Source organism: Rhipicephalus microplus, unplaced genomic scaffold, assembly GCF_043290135.1.
Source record: "Rhipicephalus microplus isolate Deutch F79 unplaced genomic scaffold, USDA_Rmic scaffold_13, whole genome shotgun sequence".
Taxonomy (NCBI): domain Eukaryota; kingdom Metazoa; phylum Arthropoda; class Arachnida; order Ixodida; family Ixodidae; genus Rhipicephalus; species Rhipicephalus microplus.
Window position 1 is genome coordinate 32,513,828 of NW_027464586.1, and position 13,217 is coordinate 32,527,044.

The window sequence follows — 13,217 nt, forward strand, 5'->3', positions numbered from 1 at the left end:
AGGCATTAGGAGAAAAACTTGTAGGAGCAATATAGTTTCTCAGTGGCTTTCTTTTAGCACAATAACACTGAACGATTACCGCAACGTTTCAGTGAAATTAAAGCAGAAATTGTTTATCACTTCCGGTCGAAACTTCTGAGATTTAACTATATCGATTTTTAGTCTTGTTCTCAATTTCATCGCAACTTTTATTTTGCTTTACTTTATTGTCTTTCATTGAGTGTTCTTTTTATTTGGGCACTATGGCAGTGTAGTTTGCTAGCACACCAGCGCAAGCTGATTACATGCCACTCCCTTCGGTCAATTTTGCAATGCTTGCTTGCAATTTCGCCTTAGTTGCACGTAGTAATCAAAATACTGAATTTCTCCCTCTACTTCACTGCAGGATGGCTTCCTAACGCTGGACGGCGAGGCAGACATACGTGGTCGGTCGGGGGGCCTTCTTGAGTCTCTGGATCTTGCCGAGAATCTGTTCGTCGGCTGGCTGCCGGGGCCTCGGGGTCTGGGACCACCACCCGGAGTCCTGGACAACGTCGGCGGTGTAGAGCGAGGTTTTCGAGGCTGCTTGCGACGGCTGCGTCTAGGAAAACGTGACGTCCGCCTTTCAGGGGCGTCGCGGGATGTGCTGCGTGCTGTGCGCCTGAAGGAGTGTGGCCCACCGTGCGGACCTTGTCTCAATGGCGCAACTTGCCTCGACCACGGACCGGGAAACTACAGCTGCCTCTGCCCCCCGGGATTCCAGGTATGTGCTAGTGAAACACACACTGCGTACGCTCCTCAAGTGCGAATAAAAAATCAGAACTTAATACGTCTCCTATAGCTTCCCTCGCTTCGTTATCTGCCTTGTCTTACTTACGGTTTTGTCACAACACAGAAAAGGAGCCCTACAATTTCCTCTCCGTCTTTCCGTTTAAAGTGCTTTGGGGCCCTGTTCGCCGTCCATCAACTGCCTCAGGGTATGCATTGTTGAATGCATACCTAAAACAAAACTCGTAATGCTCAAGACCGGGGTGAATTAAGCTAACAAGGTGTAAATAAACTAGGCACATAAGGAACAAAATCACAGCTCAGGCAATCTGTACAAATGGTTAGCCAGCGAAAGCTTGTGGCTCCTGTGTTTAGCAGTGGGTTCAACTCGAAGCCGCTCTGAAGGAAGAAAATAAAAGCTTTATTGAAACTGCACGGCCATCGCATTGCGCGCATGACCACGCAGAGCCGGGGTACTTGCACCCCGGTTAACACAGCGTCCATATCGTGCAACGCAAGCAGGGACTCCCATTCCTTTCATTTGCTCATGATGAGCTTTCCTTGTGGGGTATTATCAGCAGGGCAGTCAAAGAGAATATGGTTTAGGGTGCCTGGCGAGTCTACACAGAGAGTTCACTCCGAAGAAGTGGGGCGGAAGTAGGATGGAACGTCAGGAGGGGGAAAATTCTCGTCTGTAGTCGCCTCCAGATGACTTGTTGCGAGTGAGAAAAGCGAGAGCGAAGAGGGGGTAGAGACGATGGCCAAGGCGTGCTTGTGGGGCGAGTTCAGAGAGCGTGTGTGCCCGCTTTCTCGAGAAATCCCGGCTGAGGTCGCCATTTGCCCGGATTATACGTACCCTGGCTGTGTTATCGGCAGCATCATTTCTCGGGATGGCCAGAGAGAGCCGGCACCCACACGAGTTTTGTTAAGCTATCGGAAGTCACCGTATACACCCTCATTACTTTCCACGCACGAGGGTGGACGCGACCAAGGGCTAAGTTATTCATTGCTGTTTTCGAATCACTAGATACTTAACTGGTAATGATTTTGGTGATCACTGACGCTATAGCAGCTTCCTCTGCTTCGTCCAAGGTACAGGGGGGTGAGGGGGAGTGGGTGAGTGGGGGGCGGCTGCAGGACGATAAGCTGAGCTACCACACGGTCATAACCACACGTGGAATCTAGCCAGTGCACATTTTCTAAAATGCCATATTCCTTTTTGTGATCTGCTGCTCGCGGTACGCCGCGGGATTGGTGATATTCTGGGTAGACATTTCTGGGAAGAGGCTCGACAAGAACGGTGGTGCGCATGTCGTGAGAGTGTGACACTAATTCTGTAGTATGCGCGAGTATACGGATTCCAAATGAATCCAGTACATATCGTCCTATATCGGACACAGCTAGACGAAGGTACTGTAATTATTTGTGTGAATCTATCAGTTCCCGTACTGTGTTGTGCATTACATGTTTTAGAAGCCCATCCTTACTGGTATTCTTTGAGAGATTAAGCACTGGCTTTGGTAGCCATGTGGATTACAGCATTTCGTTTACTTTTGTGCAAGATAGGGTCAAGTTAAAGAGAGGCATAGAGATGCAACTAAGCACGAATGCATGTAACACCTTGAGGTTGTCTGCTTGGTCAAAGCCTACTCGTGGGTGTGAAGCTCTTCTAAGAAGCTGTATGACGAACTAAGGGGACTGATTTTTTGCCTAGAACTAGCATCGTTCTTCCGCAGTCCTGCAAGTATCGCCAGAGAATTTGGAGGGCCGATGTTTGCGGAATGGGAGTGTTTTGTAAATAAATCGGGAGAGAGGATATGCTGCGGCTGGTGTATGAGGAGTGCCGAATTTGTGGTGGAGCATTCAAAGCCCATGCTTGCCGAGTGTGTAGCGACAGCTGTGGATGCTTCCGCAAGGGTTGATTCGATGTCAACATTCGAGTCATGCATGGTCTAGACTGTTATATCGACAGTGTGCAGTACATTTTCCAAGTGTGAGATATGGCTGAGAGCTTTCGCTGAGGAAATCACGGAGATATAAAAGAGGAGCATCGACAAAACCGACACCTGAGGGGCGCGAATGTTACCAAGGAAGAATGGCGGCGTTTGCACACTATCGATATGCCTGGAGGCAGTGCACCTGTGTAGGAAGGCCTGGATTTGGTTATAGGTTCTATGTCCGATTGCAGCTCGTGGATTCCCTGTAGGATCGCACTGTGCGTGTCCCTGTGAAGCGCCTTGGTGAGGTCTATCGCCAGAACTGCTCTTGTAAGGTGTACCATGCCATTGAGAAGAACGTATGAAAACTGTAACAGGGCATCTTGTGCATAGAGGTACGATCAAAATCCCACAATGCAGGGGATTTAGTCCACGCGATTCTATGTGTAGCGTGAGACGAGCGAGAACAACAGGGTCAAAGAGTTTGCTCAGGCTAAAAGTCAGATATGTAACGGAGATTGTTGCCATAAACTGGCTTCAGTTTAGGGATAAAAATAATCCTTGCATGGTTCCATACATCTGGTTTTCTCCCCCTTTTCCAGCCCTCAATAAAGTAATCTTGGAGAATATAACAACTATCTAGGTTCCAGAGCATGACATTGGTGATCTCGTCTTCTCCAGGAGCCGAGTTTTTGTGTTAAAAAAGCGCCGCTCTGACTTCGGCCTCCTGTATCGATAAGTCGAGTGAAGCCTGATCGGGACGAATATAGTCGGGATATGATATTGCGTGGCCAAAAGCGGCATGAGTTAAATTTAATTGGTTTGACAGTGCCTGCTGAGTTCGTTTATTTTGGTGGGCAAGCCTTTCATGTGTGAGCCGCGTTTGATTTTTAGCTTCACTGGTGTCTACCATGTGTCGAAGCTGATGCCAGGCCCTAGGTGAGAAGAGATTACTTCGCCATTCATCACATATTTGGTTTAAACTACATCTACGGGGAGCGGCGTTGTTCGGTTCTGTTTCTTTTTGAAGTTACGCGTGCATGTCTTCTATTTAGTTTGCCTTTCCCAGCGCTTAGGTATACGAGTTTGCACTTGAAGTAAATGTCCTAACCTACTGTGTATAATAGGAGGATTTGGGTTGGCGTCGAACGTTTGTGTTCGAAGTCCCACCTTCTCTCAGGGGGAGGGGGGGAGGGCGTGTTAGTAACTCTGTCTTTTATTTCTTGCTTGTTTAGCGCTCTAAATACCACAAGGGTCAGTTAGCCACAACCCCAGCACAAGAGCCAGCATTGTAGGGAAACAAGAACCGCTTTTCATTCACGACTAAAAATAATCACAACCTGCTAGACTTGCATAACACAGCGCTAACGCAGACAGGAGAACCGAAAGCTCGGGACGAACAATCCTCGCAGACTGACGGTCGATAGAACATGCTGCGTCAGAGGTGAGACATAATGGCACGAAAGCGAACTCACACGCAACTTGCAGTAGGAGCCATTTACTCGCCTTAGCGGACGCCGCAAACCGGCGTGGCTTCTGCTCTGCAGCACTAACGGAGGAAGAAAAAATTACAACATACCCACGGAGTAAATGATGATGAGTGGGCGAAGCGTTCTTACGTCGATGCGTGCTTCTGTCCGTCGATCTGTGGTTCCGTCTGTCCACGCGTCCATCGGTGTCTTGGTCTGTACGTCCATCCAGGCGCTCGTGCGTCCATTCGTTCGTCTGTACGTGCGTCCATCGGTCTGTCTGTCTGTCTGTCTGTCTGTGCGTCCGTCCGTCCATCTGTTGGTCTGTACCTGCTTCCATTCGTCTGTCCATCTATCAATCCGTCTGTCTGTCCGTCCGTGCATGCGTCCTATCGCGTTCGAAAATGCAGACAGCGAGCGGGTAACACCGATGAGACCCGAGCCAAGGAAGCCGAGTGCAAACGTTGTCAGCGCGCCTATTGCTCTGCTTCGACCATGCACCACCAATGACCCGCGACCTATGGCGACTATACAGGAGGCTGAGGGAGGCACTCTTTCCTCACGCACCCAGGCACAACTCGCGCAGCAGCCAATCGAAGAGTAGTGGTACAGCGCTATCTAGAATATCCTCACCCAGCTGCAGTTTGTATGTACTTCTATCAGACGGCGTCGTCTCTTATACCGTTCGAGAGATACTGTCTTCCTTTCTTTCTAGTTTCTTTTCTTGGTTTCCGGTCTTTTCTTTCGCTTAGGCCAGACGCAGGTCAAGGTTTAACTGAGAGGAGCTTCGCTCCTAAACCATCGCGCCTTGCTCTGCCGTTCTCGCATTCTATCGCCCCCCCCCCCCACCCGCCCTAAAGCCCTCAAACCCATTTCACCCCCTTCTTATCGGCTCACCATTTTCTGCCCCCGGTGGCGTTTGCAACTCTGACACTCATCACGCGCATAGGCAGTGCGCGTGTGTTCTCCTAGCCCTCCTTCCAACGTGGGGGCTGCAGATAGGTGCCCATTGGTTCGATAGCGTTAAAGCCTGTGCATCCTGTTTGAGTTCAGTCATTCACGCGTGGAAGCTGAAAGGTGACTCTAACTGGTTGGCCTTTTGTGCGTACTAAAATCATCGCAGCGAGTCTGGTGGACACAGTGGGTGCGTCGTTTTTCGGCGAAGTCCAGCTCTATAGTATTCATATATTGATCACTGCCTAAAGTTTATTTGGCGCAAACGGTCGGTAAGATTGCAGCCAAAATTAATGCCAGGACTCATGTCAGCGCTGACACTCTTCGATTCGAATTGGAGTATTAAAATCAGTTTATATAGATAATGGATAGGTCCTGCATATGAAAAGTGCTGTATGAACCTTACCCCTCTTTTTCTGGTCCTTATATATGCAGAGTCCACGCGTGCGCTATTGAAGTCCCCTAAGATAGTGAGCGCGTCTGTCTTTGCAAAGGCGGAGGCAGCCCTAATGAGCGTGATTATTAGGGAGACCAATTGTTTCGGAAGAAGTTAGCTGTTAAGGATGACGAGGGCATGGAATCTGTGGTTCCATGGCATCAATCCGAGAAATGTGTGAGCTACCTGAGTGTTTATGACATGACAAGTTTACGACATGACGACGTCGCCGTCAATTTTGAACATGTGTGGCAACCCTGAATTCGGGGTTAAGTTCGAAGGCACCAAAGCGTATCCGGGCAGCGACATGTTCGTAATGGCATGTTGGAGTGCCGTTAAATCAATGGGTGTGGAGGAAGCAGAGAGTAGTTGTTGCAGGGGGTCTCGTTTGTGGCGAGACCCCCTACAGTTCCACTGCATTATGCTTAGGTGTAGATTATTGGCCATCAGCAGCGCCATAATGGAGGGTAGGAAGGCGAAGGACTGATGTCGTCGGGGTAGTGCCAGTGGGGCCGTGGGAAGACAGTCTAGCAATAATTCGAGGAAGCTGTCGCAAACTCACGAGTGGAGACAACTCGTGACACCACTGCCTGACAGTTTCTCGGTTCTCCTAGCCATATACAGCTTTCGCTGTAACAATTATTCGCAATAGTTTACCTAAAAACACTTCTGAAACATCCAGTTGAGAGCCAGTCTGCAGACGTCACCACCTCCACAAGCGCGTGGTTGTGACGATAAATTGCAGGGTTTTCCCGTGCTACACACTGCGTCAGCTTTCCCGGTAACGGAACAGCATTAGGCGCTGGATTTTATTGTGATAGCAATTATACGGGCACTTTCGGCTGGATTTGCCCCCGGTGTCGACGTCACTCGCCGTTAATCTATACGTATCTATATATATGAGGACGCAAAAAAGAAAAAAAAATGCAGAAAAAGACTCCGGTGTGCAGAACCGAACGTGCGACCTCCGCGTCATGAGCGCGAGGCGTTAACCACTGAGCCACTGGGAGGCTTTTTTTTTTTGCTTTCTTTATTGCCTGAGCCACTGGGAGGCACCTCCTTCAGCGTTCAAATGGCAAGCTATTTATATCTACCACATATTGCTGTTGGTGGGCTTCGCGGTTAAGGTGGCGGACTATCGTGTTTTAAGCATTATGAGCAAGATGGCGCAATGAGCGCACGGTGGCTCTCATTTCTCATGCGTACATTGGCCCGCGAAGAGGAGGGGAGTGAACGATCTCTCGCGCGCCCTTATTTCGCAGTGGGGAAGATCATACGTCTTTACTGGCGTTAGGCTTGCACTGCAGCGATTCTGATGTAGTTATGGGGTGCACAAAGATAACTGCAATCGTTGCACAGTCCCGATTTGTGAAAAGTGCACGTTTTTCAAACATAGAGAAGTAACAACTGAGACGCTTCGTGTTCATCTGTACCTGTGAGTAAGTTTTGTGCCTCATTTGGGCTGAAAAACGTGGGGCACGCTTCAACCTGCTTGCTATTCTTCGCATGACCTTCCAGTTTGTTGCTATCGCTTTCATTGCTTCACTTTTGCGGCAAGGCTGTGACTTTTTAAGCCCCATCAAGACACAGAATGCACAAAGAAAGAAAGTAATGCACCGTCTCCCATTAAAGCGAAACACAAGTAGCATGCGAAGCAGCGCACGGGTCGATTTAAAGTTCCGTTAACGCGTCCTTGCCAGTGGAGCACACCAAGAAGCCACTGCACCAGTAGTTTTTGTGGCTCTTACTTCCTTGGACTTTTGTTGGAGCACGCAACGCGGGTTCATCGTGAAATCACGTGCGAGCACGTGGGCACATCGCACGTCGTCAGAATCTCATTCCCCGACGCCATCACTTCATTGTTGAGAGAGCGTAAAAGGGAGGGCGTCTTACCAAGCCTGTTACACAAGCCCGAACGTGCCAGCGCGTGAGCACCTTCCGGGAGTTAGCCACCATACGGGAGTGCTTGTGTTGTGCATGCGCAGTGAGAGTGGCCACGCACACCTGACTGAGCCCGAACATAAGCCACAGAGTGACATAGTAAACATAAAAAGTGGTCAAAGGCTGCCTGTCGCGGCCCAAAGCCGTAGGTTTCCTGCCGTCTGTTAGGTAGCGCCCACAAAAAACTGAACGTGTACTGATCGATAACTACGTTGCTAATAAACAACTTACGCTATAAAAGTAATATATGAAATAATTATTGGGTAAAACAGTTTTCGAAAATTTTAAAAGGCGGTTGCCTTGGCTACGGCAAATTCACACGCATCGCTGCCTGACCATACCTGGATCTCCTGTTGCCCCTGCATCACCACGGCACCGTTCTCTCCCACCGGCTACAGCGGTACACACGTTTTACGCATTGAACCAGAAAAAGTAAGCGAATCGAACTAATTTACATTCTAGTAATCTACTACAGTTGGTCCCAAGGCCACAAATACGTGATGAAAAGCGTTTTTTTCAAGTGCTTTGCTGTATCCGCGAGTAAGCGTTCCTGCGCGTATGACAGCGTTGCTGCCACACGTCAAGCAAATAAAAAAAAATCGACACCTTTAAAACCAAGGAATCAGGTTTTATTGTGCAAATACACATAAAGCACATCAAGAACGACTATTTCGGATAAAAACTGGTCAAAACCACTACCTATATACTAACGAGAAATGATCAAGCTACAACACAGACGCGTTTCCCGTGACTAGCCCTAACTTGATATCGTGAATTAGCCAGCGCTTTTTTATACAAGAAAAACTCCCCTTCAATTCATTAGCGTCTCCTTAGTTTCTTTCGTGAGCATTCTGTGCTCACTTGCAATGCATATTTACCCAGGCGTGCGTTTCAAGTGGAAGTATGATCCGCATTCCACTTATAGCTAACTCAGTCACCCTTGGCTAGCACGCTTCCTTTCTGGATTGTGTATTCGGTCGGTAATCTAAATAACTTTTAATCTCCGAATCGTAACGTAATTGTTTGAGAAGGTAGTAAAGTGTACTTTCATTTATGCTTAACATGAATACCGCATTTAGAACTGGAACTCATTAAAATTAATAATTCACAATAGAAGTGCAATTAGAGCTGATTCACTGCAAGACTGGTAAAGTCGAGAACAGAATCAACGAGCAGTTTTAAGATCTTTTACTAAGAAGAGTAGAGCTAACATACTGTGGTACACCGCTATGACCTCTGTTATTACCAACGTAAACAAAAAAGCTGAAAGACACCCTTCGGATCTCTCTCAATCTTTCATAGACGCACGTAACAATGGCGAGCGAGGCAAAAGTTTTTCTTTACACCACGGCGACCCCACCCCCACAAAAACAGCTGGTATTAGAACGCCGCAGCGCCAAGTCCAATTTGCCCAAGACATGCATTACATACTAGACACAGTAAACTTAGAAAACTTTGATAGCTAAAATAACCAGACTTTTTCTTCGTCCCTCTTTCAAAGCAAAGGCCACTTTCCGCAAGAACACCACAATCCAACCCCTTCCTTAAAAATGGTAAATATACACTTGTAGCATGGGAGCAGTGAAATACGATCTGCCCGGAATGTTTTTCGCCATAACACCCGCATACGTGAAAGTAAAAAAAAAACGCTCCGTGATCAGAAAGTTGGTAGAATTTCGCAAATTAAATGTTTGCCCCAGATCGCCTATCTGAATCAGCCCCTGTGGGAGCGATCAATTTGGAATACTCACCAATTGGCCTCCGCGCTTGAATAATCAACGGCACAGCACACACATCCATATCATACAAGGCACCTAATATCCCAAGTACTGCGCCCCTCTTCTTTGATTCAAGAGTCAATATAAATTCCAAGTAGGCTCATGTTAATCACTGCAGGCGGCATCACCACTCCATCAGCGGCCAGAACAAATGCCCGAAGGCAGCCATGGAACTTTCAACAAGAACGACGTTGCAGTAGCTGTACGATAGCGCGAATGCTGTTTTAAATACACCATGCACACACTATAAGCAAACGCGGGCAGCAGCGCAACAGTACATGCCACACAGTTCTCTTGCGGAAGCACCATAGTGAAGTTGGCGACACACGGATGGAAGTAGCCACCATGTTAGCCGCTTTCTTTGTATCGCATTGAGACCACTGGAGACACAAAAAACATCTCACGCCGGGAGCCGGGTTTGCCGGCTCAGAGGAGTTCCCAACGAGCTCCCAACGGTCACGGCTTATATAGACATTGGCCGTAGGTGCGTGCCATTTCGTGGCGTGATTCGCAATAGCAAATAGAGTGACATGGTGACCTCCTTGTCCTATTATTTCCTCCTCTGCGCACAAGTGAAGAGGGAGTGAAAGAGGAGGGAAGAAGTTATGGGTAGATATTCCCCTAGCCTCCTCTCCTCCTATGGAATACTAACTAAACGTGTCGTGCGTGAGTGTATATAATGCCCTCTCCGCTCTATTCTCCTTCTGCATGAGCTGGGCGCACAAAAGGCAGCTTCTCTTTGCCTTCCGCTGATGGGCGATAGCTTTCCTTGGTAGCGTGTTAATTTTTTAGCTAGCTTGGGTCAGCTGTGTGCCCAAGTGTTGCAGAAAATTTTGAAAAATGGTGATATTAACACCTAGAATACTGAAGGTAATCTTCTTAAGCTTTATGGTTCCATGTTCAAGCCGAGCGAATGAAGCATACATATATAAATTAACTGAGCCACACTTATTATCATAAAACCGCAGGCTCATCACCGCTGAAAATGGCCGTGGCGTCAGGAGACAGCTCCACTATGCTTCCCCGTAATGAGAAGAAATGACATATACTTCTTCCGAAGATGCATGTAAAATCTACCGAGAAACACCAACCTTGAATTTCAATTCAACCATCGGAAACAAGGAGCCAAGGAGCTACAGCGCACCTATGGCCAAGAAGTAGGAGTTAATTGTGTGGACGACGACGCCTACACCATCAAACATTGCTATAACCTTGCTGTTGTGAGCAGTGACGGCCAGATGATTTTCAAGAGCAATACTCATGGAGTGTTGGTTTTCATGCTGCTTTCTTTACAGCTTGTCTGATTATTCGTGCGGATTCTTGCATCAAGACCCAGTAATGTTAACAGCCCATTTAGCTATAGTAGGACCTACATTAGAATATGCAAGTATCATATGGGACCCTTATCAGAAAGGACTAATCAGTTAAGCTGAGCGAGTTGCTTACCGGCAGGTCGCGGGATCGAATCCCGGCTGTGGTGGCTGCATTTTAGATGAAGGCGAAAATTTTGTAGGCCCATTGACTTTGGTGCACGTTAAAAAATCCCAGTTGGTCAAAATTTCCGGAACTCTGCACGACGGCGTCTCTCGCATTCATATGGTGGTTTTGGGACGTTAAACCCCACATATCAATCAATCAGGTAGAACGAGTACAAAGAATAGCTGCTAGATTTATTCTTTTAGGATACTATCGAACTAATTATGTGACAGAGATGTTGCAACAACTTACCCACCATTTTGGAACACTGTTGTGTAGCCAGACTAAAATTCTTGTTTTTGCTTTCTCAAAATACATTTCACTTTGATGTAGCGCAGTACCTTGTTCCACAACCTGTCCAGAACATACGAAGTGACTACCACAGCAACTTTCAAATCCCCAAATCTCATATGAACACATACGTATACTCTTATTTTCCTAGAACCATAAGCGACTTTACGGAATTCTGAAACGTTAGAAAATCGAATTCAATACTATCAAAATTTTTATAAGTAAATCTTTGTAAATGCCAGCTTCTTTAAAATTTCATTGTGTGTACCGAATCACACCAATTTCCTGTGACTTGTATTTTGATGCTTAATGTTTTGTAGTGAATGATGTATGGAAAATGCAGGTGGTGGAGCAAAACAATGTGAAGGAAAATTCTTGTATTTTTTTCGCCAATGCATTGCTTCTTTATGCTTGACATGTTAGTTATTAGGTCATTATTCGTTCACTGTCTATACGTAATGATACACTGTGGTCTTTAGACTTTTGTATAAGATGTTCCATGCTATTTCGTGTAAACAGTGGTTACATTTATGCCCCACCCCTGCAACGGCTCAATCAACCAACAGTACCTGTAAATAAATAAATAAATGAATAAATAAATAGATAAATAAATAATAAATTTTTACAATATTTAGAATATTTACTGATCTGTTGAAATATTCGTGTTGACAATGAATCTGCTTGCGAATATTGTGGACCTTTTTTACGGCTTGCTCGATGCGATGGTGAAATTCCTACACAGCATTGCTATTTACAAAAAACAAACACAATACAATGCAGTTGTATAAGTACTAAACGTTATGCATTGATGGCTCAAATTTCCAATAGGGAGGTAATGCATTACTTAGAAACGCCTGTTCAGATGATTGATATTGATTTTTAGGTACTACTGTCTGAATAAACACAATTTATCTGTAAAGTGGGCGTGCATTTTTTTCTTCCGTAAGAAGTGCCAACAGATGAACGTATTTGCAATAGCCATGCCCGCAGCCTATTTGTCCCTAAAAGACAGGTAACGAAAGCACTCCCAAATAACAGTAGAAGAAACACCCGACCTTCGCAGAAGAATGCTCAAACTGAAACTGAAACCACTGCGGCCTTATGGCGAGACCAGAAAAGGAACCTTGTGACAGTTTGATGCCGGCCACTAGGAGTGCTAGCAGTCATATGGGCCGCATGGTTCAACGGGAGTGTCCGCTCTTTACGTTGACTATGTTGCTCCATGCTGTTTTAAAAGAAAGGCCAGGCGCGTGGGCAGGCAAACAGGGGGGCACCTATCGGAGTCTTCCTTCGGGTTTGGCACCACAATTGCGAAACTACCTTATTATACATAAACACCCAAGCTTTTCCCTCGTGCGAGTGTTCCACCAGAGGTTTCCTTCCATCAGCAGTCGCTGAAAAGTCGCCCTATTTTGTTAGCTCATGCCAGCATCACCGCCGAAAAGATACGCTCTTCAAGGCACCCTTTATGGGACCTTGATTCACGGTTGTTTCATTTTACTGCACACTGATTCCTATTGAATCCCTTCATTCATTCGCTTGATTGATACGTAAGTCACTTTGGTTACTTGGCGCGATCTTGAAGGACATCTTTTTATTCAAGTTGATTTAGTTGAATCACTCCGTTCAGTTCCACTTGTTCACATTCAAGACGCGTGATTAACTCCGCTTTACTCCTATGCTGGTTATTCATTGACTTGAATGCACGCCATGGCTTACTACATGTTCGCTTTTATATACGTTGAATTAGTCATCTTCGATACACAATCATTCATTTCTGATCTCTTTAATGAGCGTTAATCAACTATAAAGTAATTAGAATTCACTTCTTATCAGTTAGCAACATTTCGCCGGAAGTTTCATTCATGTTTGCTAAGAGCCATCACATGCCTTAAATACCATTGCAGGGAGGCCAGTGTGAGCGTCCTCGGCGTCGTGCCTGTGAGCCGGACCCTTGCGGCTTGGGAGCGTCGTGCCTGGTACGCGGCAGCGCCTTCTCCTGCCGATGTCCGGCGGGTCGCAGTGGCCGCCTGTGTGAAGGCCGAGCCGCGGTGCCGGACTTCGCAACCGATGGCTACCTAGAGCTGCCGCGCCTGCACAACGTCGGTCAGGCCTTCTCCCTCGAGCTGTGGTTCCTCACCAGGGCTCCACAGGTGCAGTACAGCACTGGTTTCAGCCAAAGTGATTG

General features: G+C 46.8%; 1 protein-coding gene and 1 long non-coding RNA gene across 6 annotated transcripts in view; both read left to right on the forward strand.

Moving 5' to 3' along the window:
* The window catches only part of LOC119164607 (agrin), a 583,580-nt gene that overhangs the window by 490,813 nt on the left and 79,550 nt on the right, over window positions 1–13,217 (forward strand). For all 5 annotated transcript variants that reach the window (XM_075882719.1, XM_075882720.1, XM_075882722.1 and 2 more), the window contains 2 exons: window positions 386–742; window positions 12,937–13,182. In XM_075882719.1, the coding sequence (XP_075738834.1) occupies window positions 386–742; window positions 12,937–13,182 (603 nt within the window). The remainder of the gene's footprint in view (window positions 1–385; window positions 743–12,936; window positions 13,183–13,217) is intronic.
* Window positions 4,757–11,948, forward strand: LOC142784059 (uncharacterized). The gene is made up of 2 exons (XR_012888586.1): window positions 4,757–6,978; window positions 10,231–11,948. It is a non-coding gene; the product is annotated as an uncharacterized LOC142784059 (long non-coding RNA).